This window comes from Saccopteryx leptura, chromosome 7 (assembly GCF_036850995.1).
Source record: "Saccopteryx leptura isolate mSacLep1 chromosome 7, mSacLep1_pri_phased_curated, whole genome shotgun sequence".
In the NCBI taxonomy this organism is placed as follows: domain Eukaryota; kingdom Metazoa; phylum Chordata; class Mammalia; order Chiroptera; family Emballonuridae; genus Saccopteryx; species Saccopteryx leptura.
The window spans coordinates 108,795,762-108,809,717 of NC_089509.1; the positions used below are offsets into that span (position 1 = coordinate 108,795,762).

At 42.0% G+C, this 13,956-nt stretch overlaps 1 protein-coding gene across 5 annotated transcripts in view; it reads right to left on the bottom strand.

The window, feature by feature from the left end:
• Positions 1–13,956, bottom strand: part of DOCK10 (dedicator of cytokinesis 10) — a 263,955-nt gene that overhangs the window by 101,358 nt on the left and 148,641 nt on the right. For all 5 annotated transcript variants that reach the window (XM_066344983.1, XM_066344985.1, XM_066344987.1 and 2 more), the window contains exons 4-5: positions 6,081–6,163; positions 397–469 (exon numbers count right to left, since the gene is read on the bottom strand). In XM_066344983.1, the coding sequence (XP_066201080.1) occupies positions 397–469; positions 6,081–6,163 (156 nt within the window). The remainder of the gene's footprint in view (positions 1–396; positions 470–6,080; positions 6,164–13,956) is intronic.

Sequence of the window (13,956 nt, forward strand, 5' to 3'; positions counted from 1 at the left end):
TGCCTGTCTTGGTGAGACACCAATAAATAGGATGGCCCACCATCCTCCGACTCCACCATTTCTTTACCATCTGCCCGAATCCAATGGGAACCTGCATGTGAATGGCCAAGATGGCGGCTCTTGGCCTTACAATGAGCATGACTGACACCTTTTGTGAATCTCAGCTCTGCGACACTTGCACTTAAAAAACGAGCCCCCTCTTTCTCTCCTTGACTCACTCGTCTCAAACAATCATGGTCAGTTTCAAAACAAACGGGACTCATTTTGACTAAACACCCTCACAGAGACAGCCGGGCGGCCGGATGGAGATCTGCTCACAATGTGAACCACATCAGTGAAAGGTGGGAGCTAATTATCCTCGTGTTTTAAACATTGCACTTGGGACAATTTACTTACTTCATCCTTATCAGCATCTTCATGGTCAATCTCAAAGGAATGTGAAGGAAGTTTCTCTGGCTTGTATTCTGCTCTGATATTAAAACAAACAACAAAAGTAAGGTTTTGATTTGTCATTTGAGACACGGTTTTTGTTTTCAGCTGTTCCCTGGGGTAACAACCATTTTTTAAAAATAAAATAATGTAATCTTGTGAGGGTCCTGTTGGGCAGATAAAATATATTATGCTCACTTTGTTAAAGATGGCACTGCCCACATGGAAGCTGTCACCCAGGTGATATTAATGTGTGTTGGGGGTGGGCTGTGGGCAGGCAGGATCCTTGTAGCCTATGGCTTGGTTTTGGGATTAAGCCTTTCCCACCCTTTTTGATGTGGGGTGGTACAATCCCATCATGTATCTGATAAGTGACTTTGTATTAGAGACTTCCCTATTTTGTATATTAGATTAAAGGTTATGAATCTACAGTATAAAATGGGGGCAGAACAGGAGCTTGCTCTCTTGGTTCCTGAGATTAGCATTAGAGAGGAGAGAGCAGAGAGGAGAGCAGAGAAAGGCCACGTGGAGGAGGCCAGGAGAAGCAGCCAAGATGGTGGAGTGCTGAGTGAGAAGCCAGTTTGTGCAGAGTTTGTGCAGGGAGAAGGAAGGAGATGGGAAACAGAGGTGAATAAGTCTGGTGAGCTAGAAACCTCTGATTCTAGGAAACTCGGATAAGTCAGTAGCTTTGTGAGCACTGAATGAGTAGGTTTTGGAGCCCAGTGTGTATTTTACTTGCCCACCAGATGCAAGCTAAGGTTAAAGATGATGGCCCACCAGTTTTTGGTTCCGTTGTTTCTTTACTGACTGTCCAAATCCAATGTGAACCTGCATGGGCCAGGCTGCTCTGGTGGTGGCCTTGGCTGCTGGCTTTACAGGTCCCCTTTAATTTGGAGGTATTAACCTTCCCCTACATCATGACATTTTGCTCCAGTAAATAAATATCTACTTGGACTCAAGGAGTTACTGCTTATACAGATTTATGCTTGTCTTTGTGAAGGAGATGTAGGTGGGCAGGACCACCTGGGGGTTTCCATTTCCCTTCTTCCACGGGTTAGTAGAAGATAAAGCAGTGATGTTCTTATTACCTTTCTGTTGCATCTTTTTAAAAAAAATTTTTTAAGACTTTATTTTAGAGAGAAGAGGGAGAGAAAGAGAGAGAGAGAGAGAGAGAGAGAGAGAGAGAGAAACAGAGAGAGAAGGGGAAGGAGCAGGAAGCATCAACTCCCATATGTGCCTTGACTGAGCAAACCCAGGGTTTTGAACCGGTGACTTCAGCATTCCAGGTTGATGTTTTATCCACTGTGCCATCACAGGTCAGACCTGTTTTGTCTTTATATGACATGCCCAAGGGTTCAGGATGTCATTTGAAGAATTGTTTCTCAGAAAACAAGCCTGGGCTCTGGCCACTGTGCTGTGCTGCTTCCCTAACTGTGATCTCCCCCAAAGTCTGCATCTTTGTGACTCCTCCACCATTGTGTTCACTTTGTGCATTTCCATAGCAGCGCAGAAATACCTCTATGTCATAGCATCCCTGACAAGCACAGAGGAGCGAGATCATCGACCTGGCTTTATAAATGGTAAAATAAGACAGAAATAAACTTTCCTTGGCTTGATACTATCTCATACTTCACAGCTGAATGGTAAATGGACAATACCATTTAAGGTTCAGTCATTCCTTGATACCTAGGTTAGAAATTTTTACAGGTAAAATTTGGATGGCATATTTGTTTTCTTTAAGGTGATGTAGAGTAGACTGGGTAGATGTAATTTCAGGCTCTGACGCTCGAGAAAGAAAATCCCAGGGGCACGTTCAGTATTCCCATCACAGACTCCTATGTTGAGAGTATTCCAGAGAGCAGCACTCAGTCAACTCCACGAGTCCCTAAATATATTCATGCTGACCTATGTTCATTAAAAAAAAAAAAAGTTCAGACTAGTGAGTGCCAATTTAGAGCCTATCGTGGGGGTAGGGAGTGGGTGAATGTGGCCATGCCTTTTTATTGTTGGCTTTTCTTAATTCTGAGAATGCTTGATCAAATTCAATGAGAGTTGGGAACTCTCTTAATTTGTGAAGGTCATTCCTCTTTGCCACTAAATGATCCAGTGCCCAGATAGAACCTGTTACACAGAAGACCTGTAAAAATACCAACCATATACCAGAAACTGAATCCCCCAACTGAGAAAGTATGCCTTCTACGGAAGGAGAAAATAGATACATAAGCATCAATAAATAAGATAATTTCCCTGGGTAAAAACAATTGTGAACAAAATTAAAGAGGAGATAAGAAAAGAGTGATCTGGGTTGTGGCAGCAAAGGCCAGATTTAGAAAGGGTGGTCACGGATGTCCATTTAAGTTGAGCGTCAGAAGAAGCTGGCCTTGCGGTGAGCGGGGGGAAGATCATCTGGCACAGTGAGGGGTGACGGTGCTGGTCCTGGGGAGGAACCAAGTTGGAGTGTCCCAGAGTGGAAGGCTGGGGGCTAGAGCACAGTCAAGGGGGGACAGCAATAGGAGTGAGGTCAGCCATGTAAGAAAGGTCTCTGGGCGAGATGGCGGACAGTGTTTGGATCATTGCTGAGGTGTGGGGGCTACTGAAGACTCTTCTTTCCCAGGCAGTTCATCCCCACTGATCCACGTGGCACAACCTCCTTGCCTTTAAGTAGCCATCATCCCCACTCTCATGTCTGCAGAGCCATTAAGCAACGATTCCTTAACAGATCATTAAAAGATGAGCACCTTTGCAAATTACTTTAACATTCTTCTCCCAGCAGCATTCTCTGTCTTCTCTGAGTAATGTGTTCTCTGAGAGTGTTCTCTGAATCTTTGGGATTCTGAAATATAGGACTCACCTTACCCTCTGGTGTTTGAACTCACCATGAGTGGTCATTTCTAGGTAGTCTCATTTCTCATTTCCACACCCAAATTACTTCCACTGCCCACAAAAAGAGTGTGGGGATGCCCAAATACCCCATCAGTTATAATTCTGATGTTAGGGGCAAGTTACTAACCCTCACAGTACCTAAGTGTCCTTTATACAACCCAGATTATCACTCCTACTCTGTGGGCTTCTATATGTTAAATGAGATAACATACACAGAGCACCTAGCACAAGTCTGGCTCACTGTCCACACTCGGAAAATGTTCTTTAATTAAAAAAAATTCTGTTCTAATTCAGTCCACTCAAGCTGGTTACATTTTATTTGATAGCCACAAAACATAGTCTATAAAATTTTTTTCTTTATATCAAACCAGATGTAGCAAAAAATTTAAATATGTGGTATATCTGTATTTTACTCTATGGATTAATGAGATCAGTAGCATCATACATATTTTTTTGTTGTTTCATATTTCTTTCCTTTTCTTTTCTTTTCTTTTCAGGTGAGAGTAGGGGAGATAGGCAGACTACTGCATGCACCCTGACTTGGGTCCACTGGGCAACCCCTGTCTTGGGCCAATGCTCAAATACTGAGCTATTTTTAGCACCTGAGGTTGACCCCTTTGGATAAACCAAGCTATCCTCAGTGCCCGTGGCAGATGCTGAGATCAATGAAGCCACTGGCTGTGGGAGGGGAAGTGAAAGAGGAGGGGGAGAGATAAGGGGAAAGAAGCAGGTGCTCGCTTCTCCTGTGTGCTCTGACCAGGAGTCAAACATGGGACGTCCATATGTCGGGCTGATGCTCTATCCACTGAGCCACAGGCCAGGGATTGCTTTTTTTTTTGTTTAATCCCTTCACCCTTTTCATCCAGCCCCCAACCTACTTCCCTTCTGACAGCTGTATTTATGGCACCAGGAAGGTAAGAAAAGAAAAACAGTGTTTGGGGATAAAACCACTGAAATTTCCACTAGACCTAAAGAGAGTGGGAGGCATCAATTCGAAAGGCCAGCTAAATGCTGCTCCTCACACTCTCATTTCATATGCCGTGTTCCAACTGCTTGGATACAACATCCAAGTTGTAACCACTTCTCCGAACTATTTTGAGAAAGAGGAAGTCCTGATGTGAAAAAGAAATGCTTTGCTTTTCAGTCGTCCCTATGCAAAGTGTGTGCTGACACCCAGACATTCTGAATGTAGCGATCACTCACGAAAGCCTAGGGTGTGAGCTGTGAATGACCTGAGTCTAATGAAATGTTCAGAGACTTGCTAAGAGTTCATGTTCACTGGTTTAAAAATGATCCGTTTTGGAGAAGCATGGGTTCTTCCCAGTAAAGCAACTCCTAAAGAAATGGCTGCCTTCTCTCCCTTTCCTTTCTTATTCTCACCACAGAAATCCCTTTTTCCATGGAGCTGACCAAGTAATCTTTCGAAGAGGTGAACCAGATCATGTCACACTCCTGGTTAAAATTTCCACAGGCTTCTGTTGTAATGAGGGTGAAACCCAAGCTCCATTACAGCGCCTGCAAGGTCTCCTGCCTAAGTTCCCATAGTTTCATTTCATTACTCTCTCTTCAACCCTCAGCTCCAACCCCCCAGATTGTTATTCTGCTTGAGCTGACCATGCTGGTTTTCACCCCAGGACCTTTGCCCAAGCTGTGGCCTCTGTGAACCTTTTCCTAAGATTGCAGTGCTGGTAGTGACTGTTACTTCAGATCTGAGCTTAAATGGCACTTGCTCAGAGCCATTCCACAACTCCTCCTTTCTATTCTGCATTCAGAAGTTGAGAACTGCACTTCCAAGTATCTGAGTCTGAAAAAGATGTTTTGGGGGACATGGGGAATCTCAGAAAGTGGTACCCAAATCTGAACCATGTGTCCACTAAAACGTTAGATGCAATGTGTATCATCTTAATATTTCACTTGAGGAAAGTGTTAATTAAAACATGTCTTTTGATTGTCATGTTATTTGCGATTACTTGCATTAGTTTAGTTTGATGAATGAATGTGTTGAGAGATTCCAGTTTATTTATTAAATCCCTTAAATTTGTGCTACTCCAATGCCATTCAGGAATACTACATTTTAAAATTTGCCATTCATTCAGTTTACTTATCTGATAAGTAATTATTGCACACCTACTGTGTGCCTGGCATTCCCCTAGGCCTGCAGGGGATTCTGCAAGGAAAAGTCCCTGTCCTTTGGGGCACACTGTGTTCAGGTGAGCCTCTCTGTGGAAGTGACATTTTGAGTATATATAGAACCATGTCACCTTCTCCTAATGACTTCATTTTCCCAGAGACCAGAAAAAAAATTTAGTTGTTTATTTACCCCTTTTAACTTTTCTTAGGTATATATCACTTCTGTGATTTTTAGTGATTTTTGATATCCCACCATGAAACTACATGAACTGGTGGCAAATCTGGACACAGTATACAGAAATAATGTCAGAAAAAATTTTTGATGGAAACGATACTTTTCTAACCTCTGAGTCTGCCATTGAAAGGACAGCTTACAAAAGAACTATCTAACAATACTTCAAAACTTTGTTCAGAAGTTAAATGAGCATATTTATATATATCTCACTCTCAATTTTGTGACTATATAAACATTACATTGTTGAATAAAACAATTCTATCATGACAATTATTTTAAAATTTTGTAAAATATTCCTTGACGCTAGATTAACATACATGTCTTCATAAGCAATGGCAGAACTTAAATGAAGAAATATGTTATATAAGGTGAAATCCAAGTTACACCCATCATAGGGTATTACCGAGGTAACTGTCGAATGTCTCCAGAATATTGCTCGTATTTGTAGTTTACCACGTACCACTGGGAACTGTAAAATTTGCAAGCCTTAAGGGAAAAAAAAGAAACAACAATTAAACAAATATCATGAAAAAATTCAGCTGTCCTGACAAAGACCACCATAAATACAGTTCTCCTGATCTCCGGGGTCATGCGAAGGTAGTTATGTTAGCGTTGCTCAGGCAGGTAAGGGGCTTGCTCATTGTAATCATTTCCCATTTTCCAGTGAAATGAACATCTAGCCTTTCTCAGACTCCTGGAGGAGGAACCATTTAACATATTTATTCTCATTTGTTCCGTCAAGGCAGCCCTAATGTAATCACTCGCCGAATCACACCAAGGGCCCCTTGCTAACCGCAAGTGCCATCATTCTCAGCCTTCCTTGGCAACTCCTTGCGTTATGTAATAGTTTTTAGCAGTGAAAGGCGTTCTCATTTATCTGTAATCCTCTTATCATGATTTTAGCCCACTGCTTCTTTCTCTTGCCTCGGAAACTTTTTCTTTGTCCCTTTGTATCAGCCCTGCTGTCACCTTGAAATCCACATTTTAGTTTTCTTCTGGTTCAGCCTTCTCCATGGTTGTTCGTGGCTTTTATAAAAAAGATGACCAAAAACTTTTAAAAAAAAAACAAAAATTGGCCCTGGCCGGTTGGCTCAGCGGTAGAGCATTGGCCTGGCGTGCGGGGGACCCGGGTTCGATTCCCGGCCAGGGCACATAGGAGAAGCGCCCATTTGCTTCTCCACCCCCACCCCCTCCTTCCTCTCTGTCTCTCTCTTCCCCTCCCGCAGCGGAGGCTCCATTGGAGCAAAGATGGCCCGGGCGCTGGGGATGGCTCCTTGGCCTCTGCCCCAGGCGCTAGAGTGGCTCTGGTCGCAGCAGAGCGACGCCCCGGAGGGGCAGAGCATCGCCCCCTGGTGGGCAGAGCGTCGCCCCAGGTGGGCGTGCCGGGTGGATCCCGGTCGGGCGCATGTGGGAGTCTGTCTGACTGTCTCTCCATGTTTCCAGCTTCAGAAGAATACAAAAAAAAAAAAAAAAAAATTGACAGCAGAAAATAATTATCTTACAATGGTCCAGAACGGAGGAGTGGACCGTATTACTTCTCAGACACTACCGTGCACTTAGCCCTGTATTGACTGAGGGTTGGTAATGGGGATTTCACAACGTGGCTTTTAAGGTTCCTTTGGATTCTAAAATGACATGATTCTGGGGATTCAACAGCTATTCAGTTGAGAAGGAAACTTTGTCCTCTAGCTTTAGAGGAAGTAAGAGGAGCAATAAACTTAATGCAATATGAGGAATAAAGACCTGGGATTGTCTTTGTAACCAAGCAGGGGACAGGAAGGATCTCTTTGTGACAGCAACCACTCAAGGTGCAGAAGGGCTTTGGAGCAGAGAGCACCGCACTGCCTTTGCAGAATCAGGAAGTGGGAGGGCGTGGCCCGAGGATGGTGCAGAAGGGTTGATGGGGAACGCTGGGCGCAGGCACCGGGCTCAAGAGGCAGCAACGAGGCAGGGACAGAGAGGGCAGAGGGGATTAGGAGTCTTCAGCCTTGCTAGATTCCTCTGGCCTTGAGCTTTCTCAGCACTACAACTTGGTTTGTTCAGGAAAACACCCACGCACAAACCAGGAGCTGAGGGTAAAACAATACATGAGCCTGGGACAGACAGGAGGAGGAGGAAGAGAAGGAGAAGGAGGAGGAGGAGGATGGCAAGGCAGCAGGAGAAGAGTTTAAAAATACCACGGCAGCCAGACAAACAGACACGGGTAACAATAAAAGGGAATTCAGGAGATCTGGGATGGCTGGAATGGAAGGAATGGGAACAAAACCGAATATTCAGCTAATATTAAATTTCTTAACTTGCCAACTCCTGGGCCAATACTGCAGATGACAGGTTTCTGGAAATAAGAGGAAAACCAAGCCCTGAAATGCTCCTTGGCTAAAATGCTCCATCTTCGTTTCACACGAAGATGCCAGGCATTCAGGGAGGGAGCACAGAGGCCCACGGTGTCCCAAGCCTTGGAGACAGGCGCTCATGAGTCTAGTTCTTTCTCAACTTCTCTCACTTACTTCCTTTCTCAAGACCTCGCTGTAGTTCTCAAATGAAACAAAACATAAATATTTTAAAATAGGAAACAAAAGGAATAAAACCCACTTCCTTTTTGCATTCCCTTCCAATATTTTTTCTGGTACATAGTGGTACTTTGTTCCCCTCTAAGTGTATATTTGAATTGAAATCATTTTTATTCACTTAATGGGATAGTCTATAGAGACTTTTACATTTTCTTTCTAAATTCCATGACCTCTTTGAAGAAGTAGGATAAAATTTCATACCCTAATTTACTAATCCAGCCTCTTAGTTTTGGAGATATTCATTCATTCAACAGACATTATTGAGCCCTTACTGTGTGCCTGAGGTTGTCTTAAGCAATGGGAACCAATCAGTGAACAAGAGGCTAAATTTTATTCCCTCTTGAAACTCACCCCTTTGTGATAGGTAATTAATAAATACAACAAATAGTACATTGTGCAGTATGTTAGCAAATGGTGTTATATAAAATAAATTGGGGGTGGGGGGAAGAAAGCTGAGGAAAGAGGATCAATTTGAATAGAATGGTTAGAGTATTGCATTTGCCCATTGAGCAAAGACTTACAGAAGAGGACAGAATGAGTGGTTATTGTGGCTACTGGAAACTTTGTGCCAGGGTTGAAAAAAACACTTCAGAATGTGTCTTCATGCATATGGTCCTCCCATCCTCCCTCAAGTCCTACCCATCTTGGATTATTTGCTTAAGATAGAATACTCGGGGAGATGACGTCAGAGTAATGGCGGGGTAGGAAGCGATTCCGATAAATCTCCCCCAAAACTCAACAAGATCTTCAACCAGAAACAGAAAAACCTATACTTGGAGCCTCCAGATGCTTCGCAATACACCCAAAGGTATGGTCGAGTGAAAAATTGGCTAAATATATAACCAAACCCCGAAGGAAATAGGGAGTAAGAAATGCTCCGCCTTCCTCACTAACCTAAACAGGGCGGCTTTCTCTGGTAACTGTGAATATAGAAACTGAGGCGGGCAAAGGGGGTGAATAGATTCAGCCCACGGCACAAACGGCTGAACCAGGCTGTGGCACGGAGATCCAAGCCGAGGAAAAACTGATCCTGTGGCAACCCGGGCAATACAAGCTAACACTCGCGCCAAACCCAAACAAAGAAAGACAAGCGGGGCGGCCATTTTACCCGGTCTCCTGGTTGGTGCGCAGTTAGTGGGCGAGAGATTTCTTCCTAGGCCCCGAGAGTGGGTGCCTGTGTTGCCCCACGGAGAGGCAGGGTCAGAGGCCTTTCTGTGGGCCGAGGGCAGAGTCTCTGGGCAGCCCCAGCGCCCTGGGAAAGCCACGCATGGGAGGGAGTGAGAACTAATTCCAACGGTGGAAATTTTCCGTGCTGCTGGGGGTTTCACTCAGAGGGAAACGCGGCCGGCCTCATATCCGGGTTTGCGCGCGCAGATAGTGAATGAGAGATTCCTCCGAGTGCCTCGGCAGTGCGCGCCCATGTTATCGCACAGAGGGGCAGAGTCAGGGGCCTTTGTGTGGGCCAAAGCGGAATCTCGGGCCGCCCCAGCGCCTTGCAAAAGCCGCACACGGGGACGGAGCGAGACTCAATTCCAACGCTGCAACTTTTCCCTGCGGTTGGGGGTTTCACTCAGAGCGTGAGACTGCTGGCCGGATATCCTGGTCTGCGTGCGCAGCCAGTGAGTAAGAGTTTCCTCCAAGCGCCCCGGAAGTGGGCGCCCGCCTGTGTTACCGGACAGAGTGGCAGACAGAGCCAGAGGTCTTTGAGTGGGCGGAAAGCCTGCCTGATTATGCTAGCAGCTCTGACTGACTGAGCCTTACCCAGAGCCCTGTGCTGAGTGGAAATAGAGTGGGGAGTTGCCAGCTCTTTGAGCCTCTTACTATCCAGGCAGAGGCAGCAGCAACCCCATAGCTGGATTATCAGGCTACTAATTGAGGAAGGAAAGACTAGGAGAAAGGCTCCAGGAACATGGACTCTCTCACTGTCGGAGCCTATAAATGCTAATAGCCTCGACTGCCAACGAGACTAAAGCACAATACATGACATTGCCATAGAGACTTATCAACTGCAAACCTCTACCTGAGCGTGTCAAAGGGGCAGAACCGGAGGTACAGAGTCACCGACCAGGAAGAGGGAGAGAAAAGAAAAAGCAAGAAAATAACCTCTCAAAATCAAGAATAATCTTCAGACTTTATAACCTATCCCATTTTATTATATTTGTTCGTTTGCTTCTCTTATCTTCGTTCTTGATACTTTTTTCCTCCTCCAATTTGGCCGATTAACTCTCTGCCGGTCTTACTCTCTCCTATCCTTGAACTACACTACCCATAAGTGTTACATCTCCCATTATCTTTTCTCTTCTCTTCCTTTCTCTCTATGAGGGTTGCACTCCAAAACCCTTAACTCTCTCTCTCTCTCTCTCTCTCTCCCCTTTCTTTTTTCTTCTATTAGTGATTCCCTCTTTTTTTCTCTCTCTCTCTTTCTTTTCTCCCTCTATATTAGTTTCTTCCTTTCTCCTTTACATCTCCTCTCATTCAAACCTCAATAACAAACAAATTATCTTATCTGGGACTCAAACTTATGTTTGTGGCATTTTGGTTTTTTTTTACTTCACTTTTTTAACTCACTAGCAGTGCTCCCATCCCTGGCTCTCCATTTTATCTAGTTCTTGTTCCACTAAATACAATAGTAATTTTTAAATTTGCTTCCCATTTTTCCGTTTTCCTCTTATTCCTCTCATCATAACTCTTAGACAACCAACACCTAAAAGCAAATCATTTTATTCTTGACCCAAATTTTTTCCTTATTTGCTTTTTGTGGGTCCATACGCTCTTTTTTTTTTCTTTTCTTTTTTTTTTTGCCCCTTTATTACTTTTCCCCAATTCAGGCCCTCCATCACAGGCATTGTTTGTTATAATTCACAGTTCACCACAAGATTTTCTCAAGAAAGAGGGGAGAGGAGAGGAGAGGAAAAAAGGAGGGGGGGAATAATTTCCTTTTTTAAAAAAATTTTATTTTATTTTATTTTTCTTTATTTCATTATTAATTTTTTTTTAAAAAAAACAACTATTTTTGATTTTTTATTTTTTTTATTATTTTTTTAACTTTTTATTCTTTATTAAATCTCATTAATACTATCAACAAAACCACCCTCAGATGCCATTAAGGAAGAGAAAATCGAATATCATGGATACAAAAGAAAGAGAGGTAACACAGCTAGATGAGGAAAAATCTATGGAGAAAAAATTTAATATATTGGAAACCTTGGAGCTAAATGACAGAGAATTCAAGATAGAAATCCTAAAAATCCTCTGAGATATACAAGAAAACACAGAAAGACAATTTAGGGAGCTCAGAAAACAACTCAATGAACACAAAGAATATATGTCCAAGGAAATTGAAACTATAAAAACAAATCAAACAGAGATGAAAAACTCAATTCACGAGCTGAAAAACGAAGTAACAAGCTTAGCTAATAGAACAGGTCAGATAGAAGAGAGGATTACTGAAATAGAAGACAAGCAACTTGAGGCACAGCAGAGAGAAGAAGAAAGAGACTCAAAAATTTAAAAAAATGAGATAGCCCTACAAGAATTATCTGACTCCATCAAAAAGAATAACATAAGAATAATAGGTATAACAGAGGGAGAAGAGAGAGAAAATGGAATGGAGGACATACTCAAACAAATAATAGATGAGAACTTCCCAAGCCTGTGGAAAGAACTAAAGCCTCAAGTTCAAGAAGCAAACAGAACTCCGAGTTTTCTTAACCCCAACAAACCTACTCCAAGGCATATCATAATGAAATTGACACAAACCAACAGCAAAGAAAAAATTCTCAAGGCAGCCAGGGAAAAGAAGAATACAACATATAAAGGAAGGCCCATTAGATTATCATCAGATTTCTCAGCAGAAACTCTACAAGCTAGAAGAGAGTGGACCCCAATATTTAAAGTCCTGAAAGAGAGGAACTTTCAGCCACGAATACTATACCCATCAAAGCTATCCTTCAAATATGAAGGAGAAATAAAAACATTCACAGATACAGAAAATATGAGGGAATTTATCATCAGAAAACCCCCACTCCAGGAATTACTAAAGGGGGTTCTCCAATCAGATACAAAGAACAAAAAAAAAAAAAACAGAGCCACAAGTAAAAGCTCCAAGAAGAACACAATAAAACCAAATTTAAACTGTGACAACAACAAAAAAAAAGAGAGGGAGAAGATGGAGATTAACAGTAGCAAAGGACGATGGAGTGCAAAAGTACTCACAAAATAGTTCGCTACAATGAACAGGGTAGGGACCCTTTTCATTACTCAAAGGTAACCACCATTGAAAAAACCACCACAGAAGCACATGAGATAAAAAAGATAGCAACAGAGGAAAGATGTATGGAATACAACCAAATAAAAACAAAAGATAGAAAAACGAAAGAGAAGGATCAAACAAGACACAAAACTAACAGAAAGCAAGATATAAAATGGCAATAGGGAACTCACAAGTATCAATAATTACACTAAATGTAAATGGATTAAACTCACCAATAAAAAGGCACAGAGTAGCAGAATGGATTAAAAAAGAAAATCCAACTGTATGCTGCCTACAGGAAACTCATCTAAGTAACAAGGATAAAAACAAATTCAAAGTGAAAGGCTGGAAAACAATACTCCAAGCAAATAACATCCAAAAAAAAGCAGGTGTAGCAATACTCATATTGGATAATGCTGACTACAAGACAGGAAAAGTACTCAGAGACAAAAATGGCCATTTCATAATGGCTAAGGGGACACTGAATCAAGAAGACATAACAATTCTTAATATATATGCACCAAACCAAGGAGCACCAAAATATATAAGACAGCTACTTATTGATCTTAAAACAAAAACTGACAAAAACACAATCATACTTGGAGACCTCAATACACCACTGACGGCTCTAGATCGGTCATCCAAACAGAGAATCAACAAAGACATAGTAGCCTTAAACAAAACACTAGAGCATCTGGATATGATAGACATCTACAGGACATTTCATCCCAAAGTGACTGAGTATACATTTTTCTCCAGTGTACATGGATCATTCTCAAGAATTGACCATATGTTGGGCCACAAAAACAACATAAGCAAATTCAGAAAAATTGAAGTTGTACCAAGCATATTTTCTGATCATAAAGCCTTGAAACTAGAATTCAACTGCAAAAAAGAGGAAAAAAATCCCACAAAAATGTGGAAACTAAACAATATACTTTTAAAAAATGAATAGGTCAAAGAAGAAATAAGTGCAGAGATCAAAAGATATATACAGACTAATGAAAATGACAATACGACATATCAGAATCTATGAGATGCAGCAAAAGCAGTAATAAGAGGGAAGTTCATATCACTTCAGGCATATATGAACAAACAAGAGAGAGTCCAAGTGAACCACTTAACTTCCCACCTTAAGGAACTAGAAAAAGAAGAACAAAGACAACCCAAAACCAGCCGAAGAAAGGAGATAAAAAAATCAGAGCAGAAATAAATGAATTAGAGAACAGAAAAACTATAGAAAAAATTAATAGAACAAGGAGCTGGTTCTTTGAAAAGATCAACAAAATTGACAAACCCTTGGCAAGACTTACCAAGGAAAAAAGAGAAAGAACTCATATAAACAAAATCCAAAATGAAAGAGGAGAAATCACCATGGACACCGTAGATATACAAAGAATTATTGTAGAATACTATGAAAAACTTTATGCCACTAAATTCAACAACCTAGAAAAAAT